Source organism: Neoarius graeffei, chromosome 26 (assembly GCF_027579695.1).
Source record: "Neoarius graeffei isolate fNeoGra1 chromosome 26, fNeoGra1.pri, whole genome shotgun sequence".
Classification (NCBI taxonomy): domain Eukaryota; kingdom Metazoa; phylum Chordata; class Actinopteri; order Siluriformes; family Ariidae; genus Neoarius; species Neoarius graeffei.
Genome location: NC_083594.1, coordinates 5,211,637 through 5,233,362, shown reverse-complemented (window position 1 = coordinate 5,233,362; position 21,726 = coordinate 5,211,637). Strand labels below are relative to the sequence as shown.

General features: G+C 40.9%; 1 protein-coding gene across 1 annotated transcript in view; it reads right to left on the bottom strand.

Moving 5' to 3' along the window:
* The window catches only part of epha8 (eph receptor A8), a 112,510-nt gene extending 91,000 nt beyond the window's left edge, over positions 1-21,510 (bottom strand). Inside the window, exon 1 of the mRNA XM_060910470.1 lies at positions 21,450-21,510. Coding sequence (XP_060766453.1) covers positions 21,450-21,470 — 21 coding nt within the window. The 5' untranslated portion in view covers positions 21,471-21,510. The remainder of the gene's footprint in view (positions 1-21,449) is intronic.
* Between the last annotated feature and the right edge of the window lie 216 nt (positions 21,511-21,726).

The following is a 21,726-nucleotide window of genomic DNA, read 5'->3' as shown; positions in this document are numbered from 1 at the left end:
CTGTATTGGAAATCACAAAATGGGCTCAGGAATATTTCCAGAGAACATTATCTGTGAACACAATTCACCGTGCCATCCGCCGTTGCCAGCTAAAACTCTATAGTTCAAAGAAGAAGCCGTATCTAAACATGATCCAGAAGTGCAGACGTCTTCTCTGGGCCAAGGCTCATTTAAAATGGACTGTGGCAAAGTGGAAAACTGTTCTGTGGTCAGACGAATCAAAATTTGAAGTTCTTTATGGAAATCAGGGACGCCGTGTCATTCGGACTAAAGAGGAGAAGGACGACCCAAGTTGTTATCAGCGCTCAGTTCAGAAGCCTGCATCTCTGATGGTATGGGGTTGCATTAGTGCGTGTGGCATGGGCAGCTTACACATCTGGAAAGACACCATCAATGCTGAAAGGTATATCCAGGTTCTAGAGCAACATATGCTCCCATCCAGACGACGTCTCTTTCAGGGAAGACCTTGCATTTTCCAACATGACAATGCCAAACCACATACTGCATCAATTACAGCATCATGGCTGCGTGAAGAAGGGTCCGGGTACTGAACTGGCCAGCCTGCAGTCCAGATCTTTCACCCATAGAAAACATTTGGCGCATCATAAAACGGAAGATACGACAAAAAAAAGACCTAAGACAGTTGAGCAACTAGAATCCTACATTAGACAAGAATGGGTTAACATTCCTATCCCTAAACTTGAGCAACTTGTCTCCTCAGTCCCCAGACGTTTACAGACTGTTGTAAAGAGAAAAGGGGATGTCTCACAGTGGGAAACATGGCCTTGTCCCAACTTTTTTGAGATGTGTTTTTGTTATGAAATTTAAAATCACCTAATTTTTCTCTTTAAATGATACATTTTTTCAGTTTAAACATTTGATATGCCATCTATGTTCTATTCTGAATAAAATATGGAATTTTGAAACTTCCACATCATTGCATTCCATTTTTATTTACAATTTGGACTTTGTCCCAACTTTTTTGGAATCGGGGTTGTATTTTACAAGTTTAGCTTTGGGGAAATTCTGTAACACTGAACATAACTCACATCTTAACCATGACCAAATTGGTCCCCTACTTGGAGCGGCTCATGTACAAATAATTATCCACTCGAATTGCAGTTTAACGAGCCCTCATCAAACAGAACAGCAGCTGATTCCTGACGCTGTGAGTGACATTCGTCGAACATCATCTCTCTTCTTCACTCCACCGCTGAAGTTACTAATCACAAATATTTACTCGAGCAGGACCAGAGTTAAGTGTTGGAGAGAAAGTGACGACCTCTGACTACTCGCTAAGACGAGGCTGTTTCAGGGAGATAAGTGCGTGCCTCGTTCCTCCAGTGCTTGCTTCGTAATTAGCCAAGGAGGAAGAAAGAAGCGGTTGTACGCAGCAGTTATCAAGGCTTAACAGATGTGGATATAAATCAGGATATGGTATATTTGCGCTCTCGGAAATAAAGGTACCAAATAGTGCTTGTCTTTGTTGCTGGTGTGGGACCAAGTGAATACTGTATATCTTTTAACTTGAAATCTTTACAACAATTTTAAGGCATGTATTTGGACTTTACGGACCTCTCGTGATGTACCATGTAGTACCTTGTATTGGGTCATGGTGAAGCAGGAAAAAACAGTGGAGAATTTAGGGCCACGTGGTGCTAAATTCGTTAATTGTTCTATTTTTAAAAATAATAAAATTGGAAGTCTGTGATTCGAATTCAGTAGCTTTCGGTCCACTAAACAAAAATAATTAGGTGTTGGGGAAAATTCTTTTCATGACCTACAGTTGAAAAATCTGAAAGGCAGTGTAGCTTTAAGGGTTCTCAGGTTTTCTCTCTGGAGGAACCCTTAAAAGTTCTCTGAACCTTACTCTCAACTAGAACACCTTTCTTAGCACATATAATTGGACCGGGTTCATTCTTGTTCTTTATCGTTGGTGGATCCACTGAGTGTGAGAGAGGATGGAATGCCAGTTCAAGATAGTGCACCGTGCACACACACATTCACATACACTCAGGGGTGATTTTTCTTCGCTAGTTCACATTGCAGCATGTTTCTGGGAAGTACGAAGTAAGTAATTGGAGAACCCAGCGGTAATCCATGCGGACACTGGGAGAACTCGGAACAGATGGTAACTCAAGTATAGAATCCATCCAAGGACCCTTGAACTGTGAGTGATTAAAAAAGCCAAACACACAACTCACACTTTTTACTCCTTTTATTGAAGTTTGATCTTCAAAGTACTTGTTACAAAAATATTGAATTATCACAGCTAACAAAAATCAATCAATCAATCAATCAATCAATCATTTATTTCTTCTGATTGGTCAGAAGATGCTTCATTTTCCATTTCCAGTCGTGCCGTTACAAATCGCAGATTTACTCCATCCATGTTAATGAGTTCATTCAAACACATTATCGTTTCTATAGTAACCGCTCATTCATAGGGATGTTCTGTACAGTATAAACTTAATATTGAAAACATTACAAAGAAACATGTATAACTGTTGATATGAAGTTTTCTGTGAGGAGATATTTTTTTAAGATTTATGGAAGGAGTCTCCAGTATCAGCACTTTGTAATAATCAGAGATAACGCTGTAATGATATACACTAGGAAAGTCATTATACTGCATTTTTATGTATTATTATTGTCTTATTAACTTCTAGTTATATATTTGAATACTATATCTGATAGAATATTATATATAATTGTTTCTCCCTTATACAGTATGGGCATTTCCTTGTTGTCGCTACTTGTTGTGTAGGATTAGTTAGGATTATCAATCTGTGTCCATTTGTGTAAACTTTTTTGAAGTAAAATTCAATAATATATAGAGAAAGGATATTACATGGTTGCACAAAGAGATGAAGTTTATCTTCGAGTGGTGGATGTATATATCATGAGTGAGTGAAGCAAACGAGTGAAAATATTTTCAACACGAGAAAAACTTCATATCTTCACACCACTGTGTAATGTTCTTTATATTATATAGACACATCCACAAAAAAAAAAAAATGCAAGTTAATCAAAAGAATTTTAATTTTGAACCAGCTCACCATTTTGACACGTCAGCGGGAAAACACTGGGAGTGACGTCATCGGAGTGAAATATCAGGAATTATTCTATCCACATTCGCTGGATATGAGCAATCGTGCACATTGATTGGCGACTATACTACTAGGCTATCATCTCATATACTGTGAGTAGAGAAAAACAAAATGGCGGCGCGTGTTGCTGAATCAACTGAGGACGAAATAAAAACTCTACTCGAAAACAAAACCACCAAAAATAAAAAAGCAACAAAATATGGAATGAAAGTATTTGATGGTAAGAACGTATCTTTTTTTTTATTTTTCAACAATTATTATTATCGCATTTTTCACAAATTGCTCCTGTCATTTCGCCGGTTTGTTTACATTCTAAGCGGAAATGATTTTGTCGGATGTTTTGTATAAAGTTTTTATTGATCGAATTTGCAAAAAATAAAAATAAAAATGCTCCGTTTCTCAAAATTCAGTGAATGTGGATAGAATAAAACAGTTATTCCACTCAATCTCGTCGTACATGGTCTCATCGGCTATCAGCTTATGTATGAATCGGTTTTGTGGAATAACTGTTAAATATATATCGAGGATATTACATGGTTGCACGAAGATATGAAGTTTATCTTTGAGTGGTGAAAGTATATATTAAATATACAGTGGGGCAAAAAAGTATTTAGTCAGTCAGTCACCAATTGTGCAAGTTCTCCCACTTAAAAAGATGAGAGAGGCCTGTAATTTTCATCATAGGTACACTTCAACTATGAGAGACAAAAAGAGAAAAAAAATCCAGAAAATCACATTGTCTGATTTTTAAAGAATTTATTTGCAAATTATGGTGGAAAATAAGTATTTGGTCAATAACAAAAGTTCATCTCAATACTTTGTTATATACCCTTTGTTGGCAATGACAGAGGTCAAACATTTTCTGTAAGTCTTCACAAGGTTTTCACACACTGTTGCTGGTATTTTGGCCCATTCCTCCATGCAGATCTCCTCTAGAGCAGTGATGTTTTGGGGCTGTCGCTGGGCAACACGGACTTTCAACTCCCTCCAAAGATTTTCTATGGGGTTGAGATCTGGAGACTGGCTAGGCTACTCCAGGACCTTGAAATGCTTCTTACGAAGCCACTCCTTCGTTGCCCGGGCAGTGTGTTTGGGATCATTGTCATGCTGAAAGACCCAGCCACGTTTCATCTTCAATGCCCTTGCTGATGGAAGGAGGTTTTCACTCAAAATCTCACGATACATGGCCCCATTCATTCTTTCCTTTACACGGATCAGTTGTCCTGGTCCCTTTGCAGAAAAACAGCCCCAAAGCATGATGTTTCCACCCCCATGCTTCACAGTAGGTATGGTGTTCTTTAGATGCAACTCAGCATTCTTTCTCCTCCAAACACGACAAGTTGAGTTTTTACCCAAAAGTTCTATTTTGGTTTCATCTGACCATATGACATCCTCTTCTGGATCATCCAAATGCTCTCTAGGAAACTTCAGATGGGCCTGGACATGTACTGGCTTAAGCAGGGGGACACGTCTGGCACTACAGGATTTGAGTCCCTGGCGGCGTAGTGTGTTATTGATGGTAGCCTTTGTTACTTTGGTCCCAGCTCTCTGCAGGTCATTCACTAGGTCCCCCGTGTGGTTCTGGGATTTTTGTTCACCGTTCTTGTAATCATTTTGACCTCACGGGGTGAGATCTTGCGTGGAGCCCCAGATCGAGGGAGATTATCAGTGGTCTTGTATGTCTTCCATTTTCTAATAATTGCTCCCACAGTTGATTTCTTCACACCAAGCTGCTTAGCTATTGCAGATTCAGTCTTCCCAGCCTGGTGCAGGTCTACAAGTTTGTTTCTGGTGTCCTTTGACAGCTCTTTGGTCTTGGCCATAGTGGAGTTTGGAGTGTGACTGTTTGAGGTTGTGGACAGGTGTCTTTTATACTGATAACGAGTTCAAACAGGTGCCATTAATACAGGTAACGAGTGGAGGACAGAGGAGCCTCTTAAAGAAGAAGTTACAGGTCTGTGAAAGCCAGAAATCTTGCTTGTTTGTAGGTGACCAAATACTTATTTTACCAAGGAATTTACCAATTAATTCATTAAAAATCCTACAATGTGATTTCCTGGATTCTTTCCCCCCATTCTGTCTCTCATAGTTGAAGTGTACCTATGATGAAAATTACAGGCCTCTCTCATCTTTTTAAGTGGGAGAACTTGCACAATTGGTGGCTGACTAAATACTTTTTTGCCCCACTGTACATGTAAATATTTTTCAACATGAGAAGATAAACTTCATATCTTCACACCACCATGTAATGTTCCTTATATTATATGGACACATCCACAAAATTAAAAAATACGCAAGTTAATCAAAAGAATTTTAATTTTGAAACAGTTCGACATTTTGACAAGTCAGCAGGAAAACACTGGGAGTGACATCATCGGAGTGAAATATTAGGAAACACAGTATTATGTCACTCAGATCCATGATGTATGAAAAATGCGAGTTTTTCAACACGAGAAGATAAACTTCATATCTTCAAGCCAACATGTGATTTTCTTTTTATTATATCGACACATTCACAAACAAAAAGTCTCCAAATTTATCAGAACAATTCATCGATTTCATCACGAGTGACAGATAGAGATTTATGCCACAGTTTTGATTCTCTATGTCCTGGATGGAGCGCGGATGAAAAACACGAGTGGCGTATTTCCCAGTAAAACACACTTGTGTCTGTGTCATAAAGTTCATTATTATACTACTGGATGCGATCCCCAACCTGGGTTCTGAGAATCAGCTTTGGACGCAAGTTACATCTTCAAGCATTACACATGATCCGAGGGGTACAAAAGGGCACGGGAAAGTCTGACAATATGACAAAATGCCATGACAAGGGATGATGACATCCATATCATCTCAGTCTTGGAGCCCATTTGTCACTGCTCCACGCGCCTGTCTTATCAGCTCTATCGATTGGCGAGAAAGGAGAAGAGCTGAAAATGAACTTGTCACGGAAAAACAGGAGGCAGATGGGAAAATAATGAAGTTGTCCACCGCGGGCTGTCAGGAGTGGCAGCTGGCAGCGAGTGGAGCTGGGCGCCCAGGGCATTGCCAAGGTGCCGGCACTCTCTCGCTCTCCAACTGGACAGAAAAGATCCTCCTCGTTGTGAGTTCATGAAGGCACATAAATAATTCAGGATGTCCAGGAGGAAAGTGAAGATCCACAACAATAGACTCACAGACACAGGTTTTTACAACCGTCGGTTTGTGTGTCCCACCATTTAGTTTTGCTGAGAATTTTATTCACGTTTATAGAGTGCCTTGCAAAAGTATTCATCCCCCCTTGGTGTTTGTCCTGTTTTGTCGCATTGCACGCTGGAATGAAAATGGATTTTTGGAGAGTTAGCACCATTTGATTTACACAGCATGCCGACCACTTTAAAGGTGCATGTTGTTTTTTATTTACTGTGACACAAACAATAATTAAGATGAAAAAACAGAAATCTGGAGTGTGCATAAGTATTCACCCCCTTTGTGATGTACAAGTGTTTTTTTTTTTCATTTTTATTATTTATTCAGTTATTTATTTCCATTGCAATATGTAAATATCCTGTGTTTGGATGTTAAGAGCATTTCTATATTTTATTGGGGTTATTTTCTGTTATTCTATGATTACTTGTGCAAGATGGACATTTCTGATAATCATTATGTTACACCCCACTCGATTTTGCTCTTGGATAAAGTTCATGAGGGAGACATTCCAGCGAGCTGCAGGTGCCACGCAGTGCCTGGCTGATGTCAATTAAAAAGTTCACGTGAACAACTTCAGGCCGAGACGTTGCGGCAGCACACTCTCGGATGCGCTTGACACAGCTGGACAGCTCTCGGTGCCCTCAGTTCAGAGACTTTTTTTTCGGATATTTTTCCCTCGCGTTGGATTATGCTTTTCGGACTTTTCCCTTCACGGATGCCTCTGGAAACACCACTGCTACTTCAGAGGACATTTAAAGGCTGTGAACAGTTCGACGGTCGGGGCAATGGGACCTGCTGACCGGCGCTTGCCTAACGCGAGGCACAAAGGGACCGTGAGATAACAAATTCTGTGTCCTTTATATTTTATGTTACGGATATTCGGTGTTGGGCTTTTTGATAACCTCTCTTGTAACACCTTTCATATGAAAGCCCTAAATAAGAGCTGGTCCAAACAATTCACTTCATAAGTCACATAATTAGTTGATTAAGATCCACCTGTGTGCAGTCAAAGTGTCACATGATCTGTCACATGATGTCTGTATAAATCAACCTGTTCTGGAAGGACCCTGACTCTGCAACACTACTAAGCAAGCAACATGAAAACCAAGGAGCCTCCAAACAGGTCAGAGACAAAGTTATGAAGAAGTATAGATCAGGGTTGGGTTATAAAAATTATCCCAAACTTTGAATATCCCACAGAGCACCATTAAATCCATTATAGCAAAATGGAAAGAATATGTCACCACTACAAACCTGACAAGAGAAGGCCTCGCCCACCAACACTCACAGACCAGGCAAGGATCAGAGATGCAACAAAGACACCAAAGATAACACTGAAGGAGCTGCAAAGATCCACAGCAGAGATGGGAGGATCTGTCCATAGGACCACTTTAAGCCATACACTCCACAGAGTGGGCGGGGCTTTATGGAAGAGTGGCCAGAAAAAAGTCATTGCTTAAAGAAAATAATAAGAAAACATGTTTGGAGTTTGCCCAATAGTATGTGGCGGACTCCCCAAACACATGGAAGAAAATTCTCTGGCCAAATGAGACTAAAATTGATCTTTTTGGCCATCATGTTGGTCCTGGGATCGAGATGCTGACCTCTTCTGCTCCTCGAACCTGCCTGATCCATCCTGGTGCCCTGTGTCTGGCTGGAGCCTCATCGCATCGCTCCTGTGGAGGACGGTCCCATGTGGACAGTTCAAAGTCACACCTGGAGGACGCTCTGGACTCTTACAGTAATGCTTTTATGGCTGAGGACTACAGTTGACTTGCTAACTTTAGGACTGCAGTTGTCATGAACAGTTTTGCACTCAAGTTTCCATCAGTGAAGAGTTTATAACATCAACGAAACTGACTTCATGTTAAAACTGTTAATGTTATAGTCATGCTGTCTGTTGTTGCCCAAATGAGGATGGGTTCCCTTTTGAGTCTGGTTCCTCTCGAGGTTTCTTCCTCATGTCATCTGAGGGAGTTTTTCCTTGCCACCGTCACCACAGGCTTGCTCATTGGGGATAGATTAGGGATAAAATTAGCTCATGTTTTAAGTCGTTCAAATTGTGTAAAGCTGCTTTGCGACGATGTTTATTGTTAAAAGCCCTATACAAATAAACTTGACTTGAATCATGGGAAATGCCATGTGTGGTGCAAGCCCAACACCCTGAGAACACCATTCCTACAGTGAAGCATGGTGGTTGCAGCATCATGCTGTGGGGATATTTTTCATCTGCAGGGACAGGAAAGCTGGTCAGGACTGAAGGAAAGATGGATGGCATGAAATACAGGGCAATTCTAGAAAAAAATCTATTTGAGACTGGGACGAAGGTTCACATTCCAGCAGGACAATGACCCTAAACATACTGTTAAAGCTACACTAGAGTGGTTTAAAGGGAGACATTTAAATGTCTTGGAATGACTTCATCAAAGCCCAGACCTCAATCCAATTGAGAATCTGTGGCATAACTTGAAGATTGCTGTACACCAACGCAACCCATCTAACTTGAAGGAGTCGGACCAGTTCATACCTGTCAACTTTGAGGTTTGAAAAAAAGGGATATTTCCCAGATTTTTAACTCAAAATAAGGGAAAATTTCGGAAAGTCATACCCTTCACCAAAAGTGGGTGTGTAGTTGAATGGGGGGCAATTTTCTATCTAGTATTTGTGATTTCCTGTACTCTGGTGCATGTTGGTGATAGCCAAGACCCAAACTCAATATGCTTATGGTTTATAGAGTGCATTTGTGAATAAACTATACATTTATTTTTATTTGCTTTCAGTGGTACCAGTTATTTCCCAAATTAAGGGCTAAAATACGTATCTTATGTTAAAATAAGAAAGGTCATTATATAACCAGTCAATAAATTCAATTCCATTGCAATTTATTATGGTTTTACCATAATCATGGCCTCGGAACACTAGATAGATAGATAGATAGATAGATAGATAGATAGATAGATAGATAGATAGATAGATAGATAGATAGATAGATAGATAGATAGATAGATAGAGTAATAAAGAGTAATATAAAATATTAAACCAAGAGTGATTTAAAATGGGTAAGTTTCAGATAGAAAATAAAATAGACAATGAGTGGATAAAACAGTTAATACACCAATTAGTTTACACTAGGCTATTTATGAGGTCTTAGCCAGGACATACTTAATGTAAACATGTGTAGTTTACCTTTGATTATTTGGGAGGCTTTCGTTTTCCCCATGGAAAATTTCTTTGCGATGGAAGAGTCTGGGAACATTCCAGCCACGCACTTGTTGAAATCATCAAAGAAAGAGAGGCTAATGTTTTTCTCAGCTATTAGCATCGCCATCTTCACCTCAGACCTAATTAGTGTTGCCAGATACTGCTGACGTTTTCCAGCCCAAAATATGTTCAAAACCCGCCAAAATGCACTTGAAACCGCCCAACTTGGGCGGGAAACCGCCCAATCTGGCAACACTGGACCTAATCACTTGTTCAGCCTTGCCTCCGGACGTAGTTATGTAATTACTGATGCCTGAGAGGGCGGGGACGTGAATTCATGGCCCGACTTCCTGCTGTAAACTCCTGTCAGAGGCGCGTCATGAATTCTGGACCTACCGACTTTTTTATATTGTGAAAATACGGGATATTTTCGGGAAAATTAAAAAACGGGAAGACAGCGGGAAATAAGTCAAAATAAGGGATTTCCCGGGAAAAACGGGAGGCAATGGGCAAAAGTCCCAGTGGCTAGATGTGCTAAGCTAATAGAGACATACCCCAAGAGACTTGCAGCTGTAATTGCAGCAAAAGGTGGCTCTACAAAGTATTGACTTTGGGGGGGGGGGGGGGGGGGATACCTATGCACACTCCAGATTTCTTTTTTTTTTTAAATCTTAATTATTGTTTATGTCACAATAAATAAACAATTTGTATCTTTAAAGTTGTAGGCATGTTGTGTAAATCAAATGGTCCTAATCCCCCCAAAATCCATTTTAATACCAGCTTCTAATGTGACAAAACAGGACAAACACCAAGGGGGATGAATACTTTTGCAAAACACTGTAAGCTTCTTAAGATAAATGACATAAACCTGACATATGCAGAATTTATTTCAGTACGTCTTATTTCAGTTATAAAAGTCACCTGAGGCAGGTGACATAGATTTCTCTTGACGGAAGGTTGTTATGACACTTCCCTGGCTGAACATACATGAAAACGTCATGTAGCCCTATGAACATTCCACTTAAAAGTACTTCAGGGCTAGTACTTAACGGCAACGCAACGTGCTCAAGTTTACTTCTTATACAATGTTTATAAAGTCCTGTGAGAGATCTGTGAGAGATTAACGACAGAGCTATTCATTTCACACATCAAGACCGTTACGTAACTCTGACCTGCTAGATGTGCACATGGACAAGTGATGACATTTTGCCTTACGTCAGCACAAGTGTTATAACAACCTTATGTCAACAAAAGTCAACAACATTAATCATGACAATGAAAAAAAAGCCTTTATGACAGCTTGATGTCTGTTTGGAGAAGGCCTTATAACCGTTTATGTAGGGTGTATGAAGGGTTAACGTAGCCTTATGAACTCTAGCCATGATTCGATTCGATAGTTACGTAGTGGAGAAATGAACAAGAGGAACACTCATGTCTTCTTCACCGTTCACTCAATCTTCTCGACCTCAAATCCACAGCACACTCTTCGATAAGCCCACTCTTACATGACAGAGCGTCCTGGATTTCACACTCAAGGTGCCATTTGAATCCAATTTTAATCCGTCTTCCGGAGCTTTCACTTTGATTTCTTCCTTTCTGCTCGTTGCTGTCAGGTGTCTGTTGTGTGTGTGTGTGTGCCATACTGCCAGCACCAGGTTGTTTATGTGTTTCTGCCATAAATGGAATGAAATCTGATCAATGTGACGGCCCGAGGAACAGGGAGGTCCAGACGCTGTGACACTAATCTCTTTGGAGGTCTCTTATCAGCTGCTTGGGGGTGGATGACAGCGTTTGCCCTCTGACAGCCCCGGCTCGTTCCTTCCTGTGCTGCTAAAACACACACTTCATGTGTCTAATACCTTAAAAGTGGTCCAAGCGGTGCTTCAGTAAATATTTCTGTAAATGAAGCTGATCACTCCAGAAATCAAGGAAAGCGAAATGATCTCTTCATTCTTTTTTTCAGAAGCATTCATTCATATTTGATCTTTACTTTTACACTCTTAGGGCACTTTTACATACTATACGCAATCTGCCTGGTTTGAACCTGGTGTGTGTGGATCGTTAGAACTTAGCAGTCACTGAGATCAGTCAGGTCTGAGGTCGTCTCAGTGAGGTGCCATGAGTCCAGATCCAAATGAGTCCAGTGTGGCTCATTTGCAGCGAGAACGTGATTCAGTCCAGAATGGACCCAAATACAGGAAGTGAACCAAACATGCCATGTGTTTTGGGCTGCAGGGTTTTTGTTTGTTTGTTTGTAGATGCAAGCTCCAAAAGTGGAGTCGCAGAACAGATCGCTGAAGTGCTGTAGACATGGTTGAGATGCAGAAAATATTTTTATACTAGTTATGTATGTATAATAATTATCAAATATATTTGAGTGAAGACTCTGTTGTCCGTGCTCAAGTTTTTTTTTTTTTTTTTTGAGGATTTTTACAAGGACTTGGTGACATGGTGGTGTAGTGGTTAACACCGTCACGTCACAGCAAGAAGGTTCTGGGTTCGAGCCCAGCGGCCGATGAGGGCCTTTCTGTGTGGAGTTTGCATGTTCTCCCCGTGTCCGCGTGGGTTTCCTCCGGGTGCTCCGGTTTCCCCCACAGTCCAAAGACATGCAGGTTAGGTTAACATGGGACGGCCTTGGGCTGAAGGTTGGGTTGAAGTGCCCTTGAGCAAGGCACCTAACCCCCTACTGCTCCCTGGGTGCTGGAGCATACCGGTAGCTGCCTACTGCTCTGGGTATGTGTGTGTGCTCATTGCTTACTTGTGTGTGCACATGTGTGTGTTCACTGCTTCAGATGGGTTAAATGCAGAGGAAACATTTCGTTGTGTGCTTAAGTCTGTGCTCGAGTGTATGTGTGATAAATAAAGGCTTCTTTTTTCAAAGGTTTTTCAAAGACATTATAAGGGTGGAGACTCCCCACTTTAAGAACCCTCAGTAGAAATCTATGGGAAAAGTCCATAAGACCAAAAATGGTGGTTGTATGCACATGCCCCGCCCCTCTCCACAAAAAGCCAATCATCTGCCGAACCAGAAAATATATTACACCAATATGTTACACAGTTGTACATGTGTAGTAGAAGTATAAAAAAAGCTTTTTACGTCCACCAGCTTTGTTGGATGAGGTTATGTTTTTGCCTCCGTTTGTCTTTTTGTTTGTTTGTTTGTTTGTTTGTTTGTTGGTTGGTTGGTTTGTGTGTTTGTACAAGTAACTCAAAAAGTAGTGAACGGATTTTGATGAAATTTGGTGGAAAGGTGAACCATGGGCCAAGGAACGATGGTTTAGAATTCGATGCAAATCCAGATATGCATGTGGATCCAGGAATTTTTTTTTCCTGTTCCCAACGCAACTCAAAAAGTAGTGAATGGATTTGGATGACACTTGGTGGACAGCTTTAATATTATGCCAGGTTCAAGTGATTTGATTTTGATGTTTATAATACAGTATGTGGCTTGTGGAGGTATACAGTCTACTGAGTGCCCTTCTAGTTTAAGGATGCTTTTAGAAATTTTTTTGATGTAAATCACCTCAGTACCAATACACCATTATTCTGGTTTTTAATAATCTCATTCTCATCTCATTATCTCTAGCCGCTTTATCCTTCTACAGGGTCGCAGGCAAGCTGGAGCCTATCCCAGCTGACTACGGGCGAAAGGCGGGGTACACCCTGGACAAGTCGCCAGGTCATCACAGGGCTGACACATAGACACAGACAACCATTCACACTCACATTCACACCTACGCTCAATTTAGAGTCACCAGTTAACCTAACCTGCATGTCTTTGGACTGTGGGGGAAACCGGAGCACCCGGAGGAAACCCACGCGGACACGGGGAGAACATGCAAACTCCGCACAGAAAGGCCCTTGCCGGCCCCGGGGCTCGAACCCAGGACCTTCTTGCTGTGAGGCGACAGCGCTAACCACTACACCACCATGCCGCCAATAATAATAATAATAATAATAATAATATAGTGCACAGGCTGCATGAATATAATATCACCTGCGCATTACAGAATTAACTATAAAACACTATTATCCATACAGAACACTTTTTCGATGGAATAAAAACGTGTTCTATTCCCTTCTAGCGGGTTTCATTCATTTGGTTTGATAGCATACAATATTGTTAGCATATCGCTTATCCTACGTGTATTACGTCACTCTACCCAATGGATGAGCGTTGAATATGGTTTACGATATTGCATGGGTGTCAAGACAACATGTCGTCACATGTCGGAGACCTAATACTTCCGTGCTAGCAAGTGAGCGACTGTGGCAATTTGTAAACGAACATAGCCGCCAGGTTTGCTTCGTTAAATAAGGAAGGTTTTGAGAGAATTTTGAAAGAGAAAGACGCGTTCAGCTACTCATCTTCGACTTGTTCAGTATCATGCTAGGTGAATGGAATATATCTGATAGATCACAAAAAAAAGCCAGCCTGATATTATTTAAATATCTACTTATTAAAAACTAAGAATGTACAATAGTGTAGAAATGAAGCTAAAACTACAATAAAATTATGATAAAGATAAAAACAAAAAAAAAACAATCAAGATCGTAATTCGATCTTAATTATAAAAGACTACATGGTCGCGGATTCCATAGTTTAGGGGCGGCAGCACAAAAAGCCCTGCCCCCTTTTATTACACCATTAAATGTTGTTCCTCCTTTTCCAACATGGCTGCCAGTTGATTAATAAACCCATCGAAAAATACGGATATGTTTTATAGAAAAGTTTTTTTAAAAAAGACTCAGTTTTTTTTTTTTTTGCCATACAGGAAAAATTCTCCCACACGGAGCGTCCCATGGAGCTTGTGTTAAATTGCATTGTGCTCCCCAGATTTGCCTCAGGTGTTGTATTTCCTTTTCCGTCCTCACGTGCTTGTGATTGATACGATCATGACACCAGTTTATCACGACACCTGCGGCACGTGCCACCCGGTCAAGGGCACCTTTACTGCCGAAGAAGCAGTAAGCATTCAAATAAATCACAAAATCAAAAATTCTGTCTTTGTGTTGCGAAGATTTCCATCAGGTAATCTCTCGCTGCTCTTTGGCTCGTCCTGCTGTCAGGAGGATTGGGAGTCGCTGCGCGGTCGGTTGTAAAATCACGCAGCATTCAGAGGGGAAATGTGAAGGTAATGGAAGTGGTGTTGGATCCGTGAAAGAGACAGCTGGATGTGGAGGAAAGTGTCCAGGTTGCAAAACCTTTTGTAACTCGAGCTCGCCGTAATGGAGGCCGTGAACAAGATGGAAGGACGCTTTAGTTTAGTACCGCCAGGGAAACAAGTGACACGGACACGGCGAAGGCTGAGACGTCTGTCTGCTTGGATAGAAAAACAAAATGGTGTTGAAAAAATTCAGTGGGCTGCTGTTCCTTCTTCCTTCCGAGTGAAAATAAATTTATATTATTTGCACTATTGATCCGGGAGCGCTGCAGCTCACTGTACATTCACACCAGTGAGCGACAGAGGGACAAGTGAGCATCATTTTCAACACACACACACACACACACACACACACACACACACACACACACACACACACACACACGACACAGAGCTGCGATTTCAGCAAGAGTTTCTTCAGAGTTTCTCAATTCCATGTAAATTCAGTGCGACGCAGTAAAGAAGCTACAAATCCAAACGATTAGCTCAAACCAGTCCTATCCGACGTTTCTTCACCTCCCCTCTCACAACTTTAATTCCGACCTGCACTTCCTGTTTACTGTACGATGCACAAAATATTATAAGTTTCATCCCATCCTGTCATACAGCTACTGTACTAACTGAGACATTACAAACTGAAATAAAATCTTATAGAGATCTGTCGTTATCTCTCTCTGTATCTGTCTGTCTCTCTCTCCCTGTCTGTCTACATCTCTCTCTGTCTCTGTCTCTCTTTCATCACTGTATTTCTCTCCCTGAATTTCTCTGTCTCTATTTTCTCTTTTTCCCCCACCTCTCTCTCTCTATCTCTGTCTTTATCACTGTTTCTCTCTGTCTGTATCTCTATCTATCTTTCTCTCTGTGTCTCTCTGGATATCTGTCTGTCTCTATCTCTGTCTGTCTATCTGTCATTCAGTCTGTCACACGGTTTGTCTGCCTGTATCTCTGCCTGCTCTCTCTCTCTCTCTGTCTCTCATGGTGTCTGTCTATCAGTTTCCTCCTGTGTGAGCTGTGAGCCGCTGAATAGCATGTCAAAGTGACAAGTGAGGCTGTGTGAGGAGGCAAAGTGTGTGTGTGTGTGTGTGTGTGTGTGTGTGAGGGAGGGGGGGGAGGGAAGAAAGAAACTTTGCTACTCAAGCAGATTCACTAATAAAGCCACGCCACTTTAAAATCAGATTCTGTATCCTGTGAACAACAAAATTATTGGCACCCTTGAAAAGAATACACCAGGGGAAAATAATTATTACACGCACTGTTTTAATTTCCCCCCAAACTACTAAAAACTACAAGAAATTTAACCCTCATCCTACCATGCTATTTTACACCTTAATCTTACCATGTGGGGTCCGTTTGGACCCCAGTACTTTTCTTTAAAATTAAAGCTTATAAAGACAAAATCACCAGATAAGTTTTGTTCAGAACATCTTGTATTAATAACAGTAATACACTAAAGGGCCCAAGGCATAAAGAACACACTTAACCTTCATCCTACCAGCCAATTTTACATACACAAACTACCAGGCGGGGTCCGTATGGACCCCAGGAGGGAATACCTTGAAATCAATGCAGTAAGAACCAATTCAATGCAGCAAACAGACATAACTTTATTGAAGAACAAAATCCACTATGGCTGAATATCAATGATGTATTATAAATGTAATCACATTGCAATAATATTGCAATAACTAGCATACATTTAGCAAATTATAGCGCCACAAAAAAAATTGGCATTATATACATGATTTTTGCAGCTCATGCAGCTGTAAAACATTCTGGATTACAACTTAGGTCTTTTCTTACAGAATTTAAAACAAAAAAGTAATTGTAAAATAATTTAGGGCTTTTGTTTTGCAGCCTGTGCTTATTGCAGCAGTGGGGTCCACACGGACCCCAAGAAGGAATGCCTTGGTAGTTTCATTATGGAACATAAAAGAAATAAAAGAAGTTAACTTTCAGTGTGCTATTCAATTATAAAATGAAAGACAGATAAACTTTACTCTGGGGTCCGGTTGGACCCCAGTAACAAATTAATTATACCTTCACAATGCAAAAAGCTGATCTTCCGGTGCTTTAGTGTTTTAATTAAAACATAAATTCTGACAAATTCATAAAACGGTGAGGCAGTATGTCATATATTTTTAAAATGGCAAACAAACATATAGGTGCGGGGTCCAGATGGACCCCACTTGGTAGGATGAAGGTTAACACTGTATATGTGAAATAGGGCGGCACGGTGGTGTAGTGGTTAGCGCTGTCGCCTCACAGCAAGAAGGTCCGGGTTCGAGCCCCGTGGCCGGCGAGGGCCTTTCTGTGCGGAGTTTGCATGTTCTCCCCGTGTCCGCGTGGGTTTCCTCCGGGTGCTCCGGTTTCCCCCACAGTCCAAAGACATGCAGGTTAGGTTAACTGGTGACTCTAAATTGAGCGTAGGTGTGAATGTGAGTGTGAATGGTTGTCTGTGTCTATGTGTCAGCCCTGTGATGACCTGGCGACTTGTCCAGGGTGTACCCCGCCTTTCGCCCGTAGTCAGCTGGGATAGGCTCCAGCTCGCCTGCGACCCTGTAGAACAGGATAAAGCGGCTAGAGATGAAGAGATGAGATGAGATATGTGAAATAAGATGTTGCTCAGTAATCATATATATCAGGCTTGTAGTACTCGAGTCCGACTCGTGCCCTAATTTTAAGGACTCGTGACTCGACTTGGACTTGAGCACTGATGACTGATGAGGATTTTTACAAGGACTTGGTGACACGGTGGTGTAGTGGTTAACACCGTCGCGTCACAGCAAGAAGGTTCTGGGTTCGAGCCCAGCGGCCAGCGAGGGCCTTTCTGTGTGGAGTTTGCATGTTGTCCATGTGGGTTTCCTCCGGGTGCTCCGGTTTAAAGCGGCTAGAGATGAAGAGATGAGATATGTGAAATAAGATGTTGCTCAGTAATCATATATATCAGGCTTGTAGTACTCGAGTCCGACTCGTGCCCTAATTTTAAGGACTCGTGACTCGACTTGGACTTGAGCACTGATGACTCGGACTCATGCATTAACTGCATTCGGCCTCGTAAATTGCAGACGAGGACTCGTATTTTTTCTTTATTGTTTGTAATATGCCATAATAATTTGGTATAAGATGCTTATATTTGTATCTACATTAATTTTTATGCTAATTTCATGCAAGAGAATGCACATTCACCTGCTCATACGTCATGTTCAGGAACAAACTAACGTTAATGGTGCTAAAATGCCTGGAGAGAACGCTGCTAGGATTGTCCGCTTTGCTTCTACAGACTTCTCGGGCAGTGGGAAAAAATGCACTGCTACAGTATGTGTTCCATATGTAGAAGAACTATTGAGGAGATGACGGGGACAACCTCGAACTTCAATCGTCATTTGGTAAGACTCCACCCAGAGAAGGAAGTGACATGCTAAGTTCATTGATCTGTTGATAGTGGGCGGGGCTTGCTTGCTGAGCGATGAACTAGCTAGTGTTAACCCTCTCTCATGTAATTTGCTCTGTTGATAGTGGGCAGGGCTTGCTGAGCGATGAAGAAGCTTTTTATTTGTAGCCGATTAACTAAAATAGGGCAGTCAAGCAGTAACGTTAGTCCAACACAGTAGCAGAGACGCTTTCACATAAAGGCAGCAACAGCCACCGTCACATGGTGAGGATGGAGTCTTGTTCTCGGACTCGACTCGGACTTGACTCGAAATTTTCTGTAATGATTCGGATTTGAACACTGGGGATTCGAGACTGAACTTGGAGTTGAGGTTTGGTGACTCAACTACAATACTGATATATATATATATATATATATCACAGGTGGCTTCTCCAGTGAGGAGAGGGAGGAAGATCCTCCTTAAAAATTCTAAGAATAAAAAGTTGAAATTGTCTTGACCAATTTAATGAATTGCTGTCCTTGAATATTACTATTTTACTGCCAAATACGACATGTACATTATATTCGTTTCTCTGGGTGAAATTACATTAGCACCCCCTATCGCTCGCTATTAGAAATTACTGCACGGAGGATCTTCCTCCCTTCGGCTCCCATTCACTCCGATTCAAACAGTCTCCGGCACTGGCGGCTCGTGGTTAACATAGACTTCAATGAGAGAGAGGAGGAAAATCCTCCTCTAAGAGGGTGGGACTAGCTAAGAGATCTGACAAGTGCTACAAAATATCAACCAATAGGCTGCAGCCCTAGTTGCGCAATGAACCAATAAGTAGAGGCCTTAGCTGCCTGGGGGGAGGGGTTATCTTATCAAACTTAACTTCTAGATCCGGTGACTCGGGCACTTCGGCAGTCAGAGTGAGAACGGCGAGGTGGAAGTGGATTGACTATGTTATAGATATTCTACGAATAAAGTAATGGAAACAGAGGACGTGGTGAATGTTTTGCTTGCAAAACCCTTCCATGGGCTGAGCTACAAACATGGCCGCCAGGTTTGCTTCATTAAATACGGAAGATTTTGAGAGAATTTTGAAAGAGAAAGATGTGTTGAACACCTGAAAGTAATGTGTACAGCAGCTATAAAAAGTGTACACACCCCGTTAAAATGATAGGTTTTTCAACTATTATCAACTCAACCCGTGCGTGTAACTATAGCCGGTCCAGCAGGTGCGGTCGCATTGGGGCCCGTGACCTTCAACCAAGCATTCCTTCCTCCCTCACTTTTACAAAAGCCAGCCGCTACTGATATATATATATATATATATATATATATATATATATATATATATCAGTGGCAGCTGGTAGTCTTTCAAACAGGGGAGGCTGGTCGGTTACGATATTTCCAGATTTAAAAAAAAAAAAGAAAAAACACATCAATTTTGCCCATACTCTTGCCTCTGATCTGGCTGATTGTTGGCAGGGTCACAAACTGTGAAATAACAGGTTCTTTTGGCCCATTAGCCTACTGTCCAATATACATGATGGTGGTGTTGGGGGGGAGGGGTATATTTTAACATTTTATATTTTAAAATTGTGGCATGTTGTTTAAAAATTGATCATTATTGAAAGCAGCTCTTTGTCAGGAACCTCAGCAGTAACAGCAGAGTGTTCTGGAATAGGCACAAGCACTGACCTTGGGGAGCCAAACATAGAGCTGGGTGCCACACATTTCATTCAATGACACTTTCCCTATATTTTACTTATTTTGACTGAGAAATGTTTTATTGACAATTTTGATAACCCTTCACTTTTAATCCAGGTCTGTAGTGTGAAATGTTCTCGGCTGCGTTTTTGTTTAAAATGTTTTCCAAATTGTAGCTGTGTTTAATTCATATCCAGAAAAATATATATTCCAATATAATATACTCAGCATAAACATTTTAAATAGATTCTATATTTTTGGTCCATCCATGACATATTACTAAAGTAGCCTATTTACTGTTGTTGATGTGGGTCACTTGCTGTTAGCCAATTCACTTTCTCGTACCAGGAGAGCTGAAAGGAACGAGTATTATTCCCTACCTTTTTCACCAAGTCAATTTGAGGCATTGGTCTACCCTGCTCTTTAATTTTAATTTTTTCCTCAAAAGGAAGACTGGCAAATGGCTTCACCAAAATTAAATCAGCAATGCTTGGCATCCGTGTGCAGCTTTCTTGCTAGCTGACTAGCCCCCTCAAGTTCAAGTTCAGTCACTCAAATAAACGAAATTTCTGGAACTAAGATAGCAAACTTGACAACACTATATTTACACTTTATTTACAATGAAAATATATACAAACTAAAAAAGCTGGTAGAAACCGTATGTAATGAATGAAATCGAAATGTAAGCTGATCTCTTACAATACACCACAGCACTTGCGAATCCGCATGGGACTGAACTGAAATTCACCACTGCCTGTCTATAGTTGAAACGAGCTGTCAATCAAAGAAAATATCCGGCCGCTTTCACCAATCACCAGTCTCCTCGCGGAAACTGCCATGTCCCTCCCACTGTGAGGCTGGGAGTCCGTGGGCGGGCGTTTTCGCAGTATTTGTCCAATAACTGTCTTGCATTTTGAGATTGAAAAGCGCAGAGCTCCCAAATGCCATTGAAGTCCACTGAGGCTGGGCTGCATCGCGCTGTCACGAGGGGGAAAAACTCACGCGCACATTAGGCGAACTGGGGAAAGTTATAATGGAATGATTTCGCACTGTAGTTGGGTTGAGCACATATATTTCTATGATTCTGGATCTGAAATAGCAATGTTATAAGGTCGGCTATAACATAAGCCTAGCGCAATTCATCCTACACGATGTTCGTCATGAGCCTCCCTCGTTGTCTTAGAGCAATCGCCCATGATATATATATATATATATATATATATATATATATATATATATATATATATATATATATATATATATATATATAATACTATTGAATGAATAAAAAAATTGCTGTCTTTTGGTCTTTGATTAAAAATTATACATTGTACATTGTAAAGAACATCCGTATATTAATCATAAGCGTGATTTAAATATCATTTATAATAATAATAATAATAATAATAATAATAATGCAGCTGTACAACATCTCTATAGGTTTAAAGTTAATATATCATTTTTGTGTTTATCTATATATCTATCTATCATTTTAATAGAGGGTGCCAATATTTCTGCAGTCTCCCATCACTGTAACCCAACAGAACAGTTATTCCTTTTAATTTTTGCCAAAATATTTGCCTGAGAATCCAAACATGAAAACCTGCCACTTCATTACAGGAAAAAACAAAAGAAAGTGAGACCTTTCTGAGCATCTCGACAGGCTGAACGTGTGTAAGTGAACGCCGTGGTCTTACCCCATGTGATGGATACGTCATCCAGCCCCAGTCTCCTGATATTGTCGAGGTGTCGAGAAGATTCACTGCAAGAAACAGGAGTACATATTTAAATATTGAAATAAATCAGGGACGAGTTCATGCACCAACTCAAAATCCATCTTGGGAATTGAACCTACACTGTGTTTATATTACAGTATGTTTGACAGCAGCGATAAATCTATCACATTGTTCATAAATTCAGTGAACTGTACTTCAAGGCACTCTGTACACTCAGGACACGATACTGACAGCAATT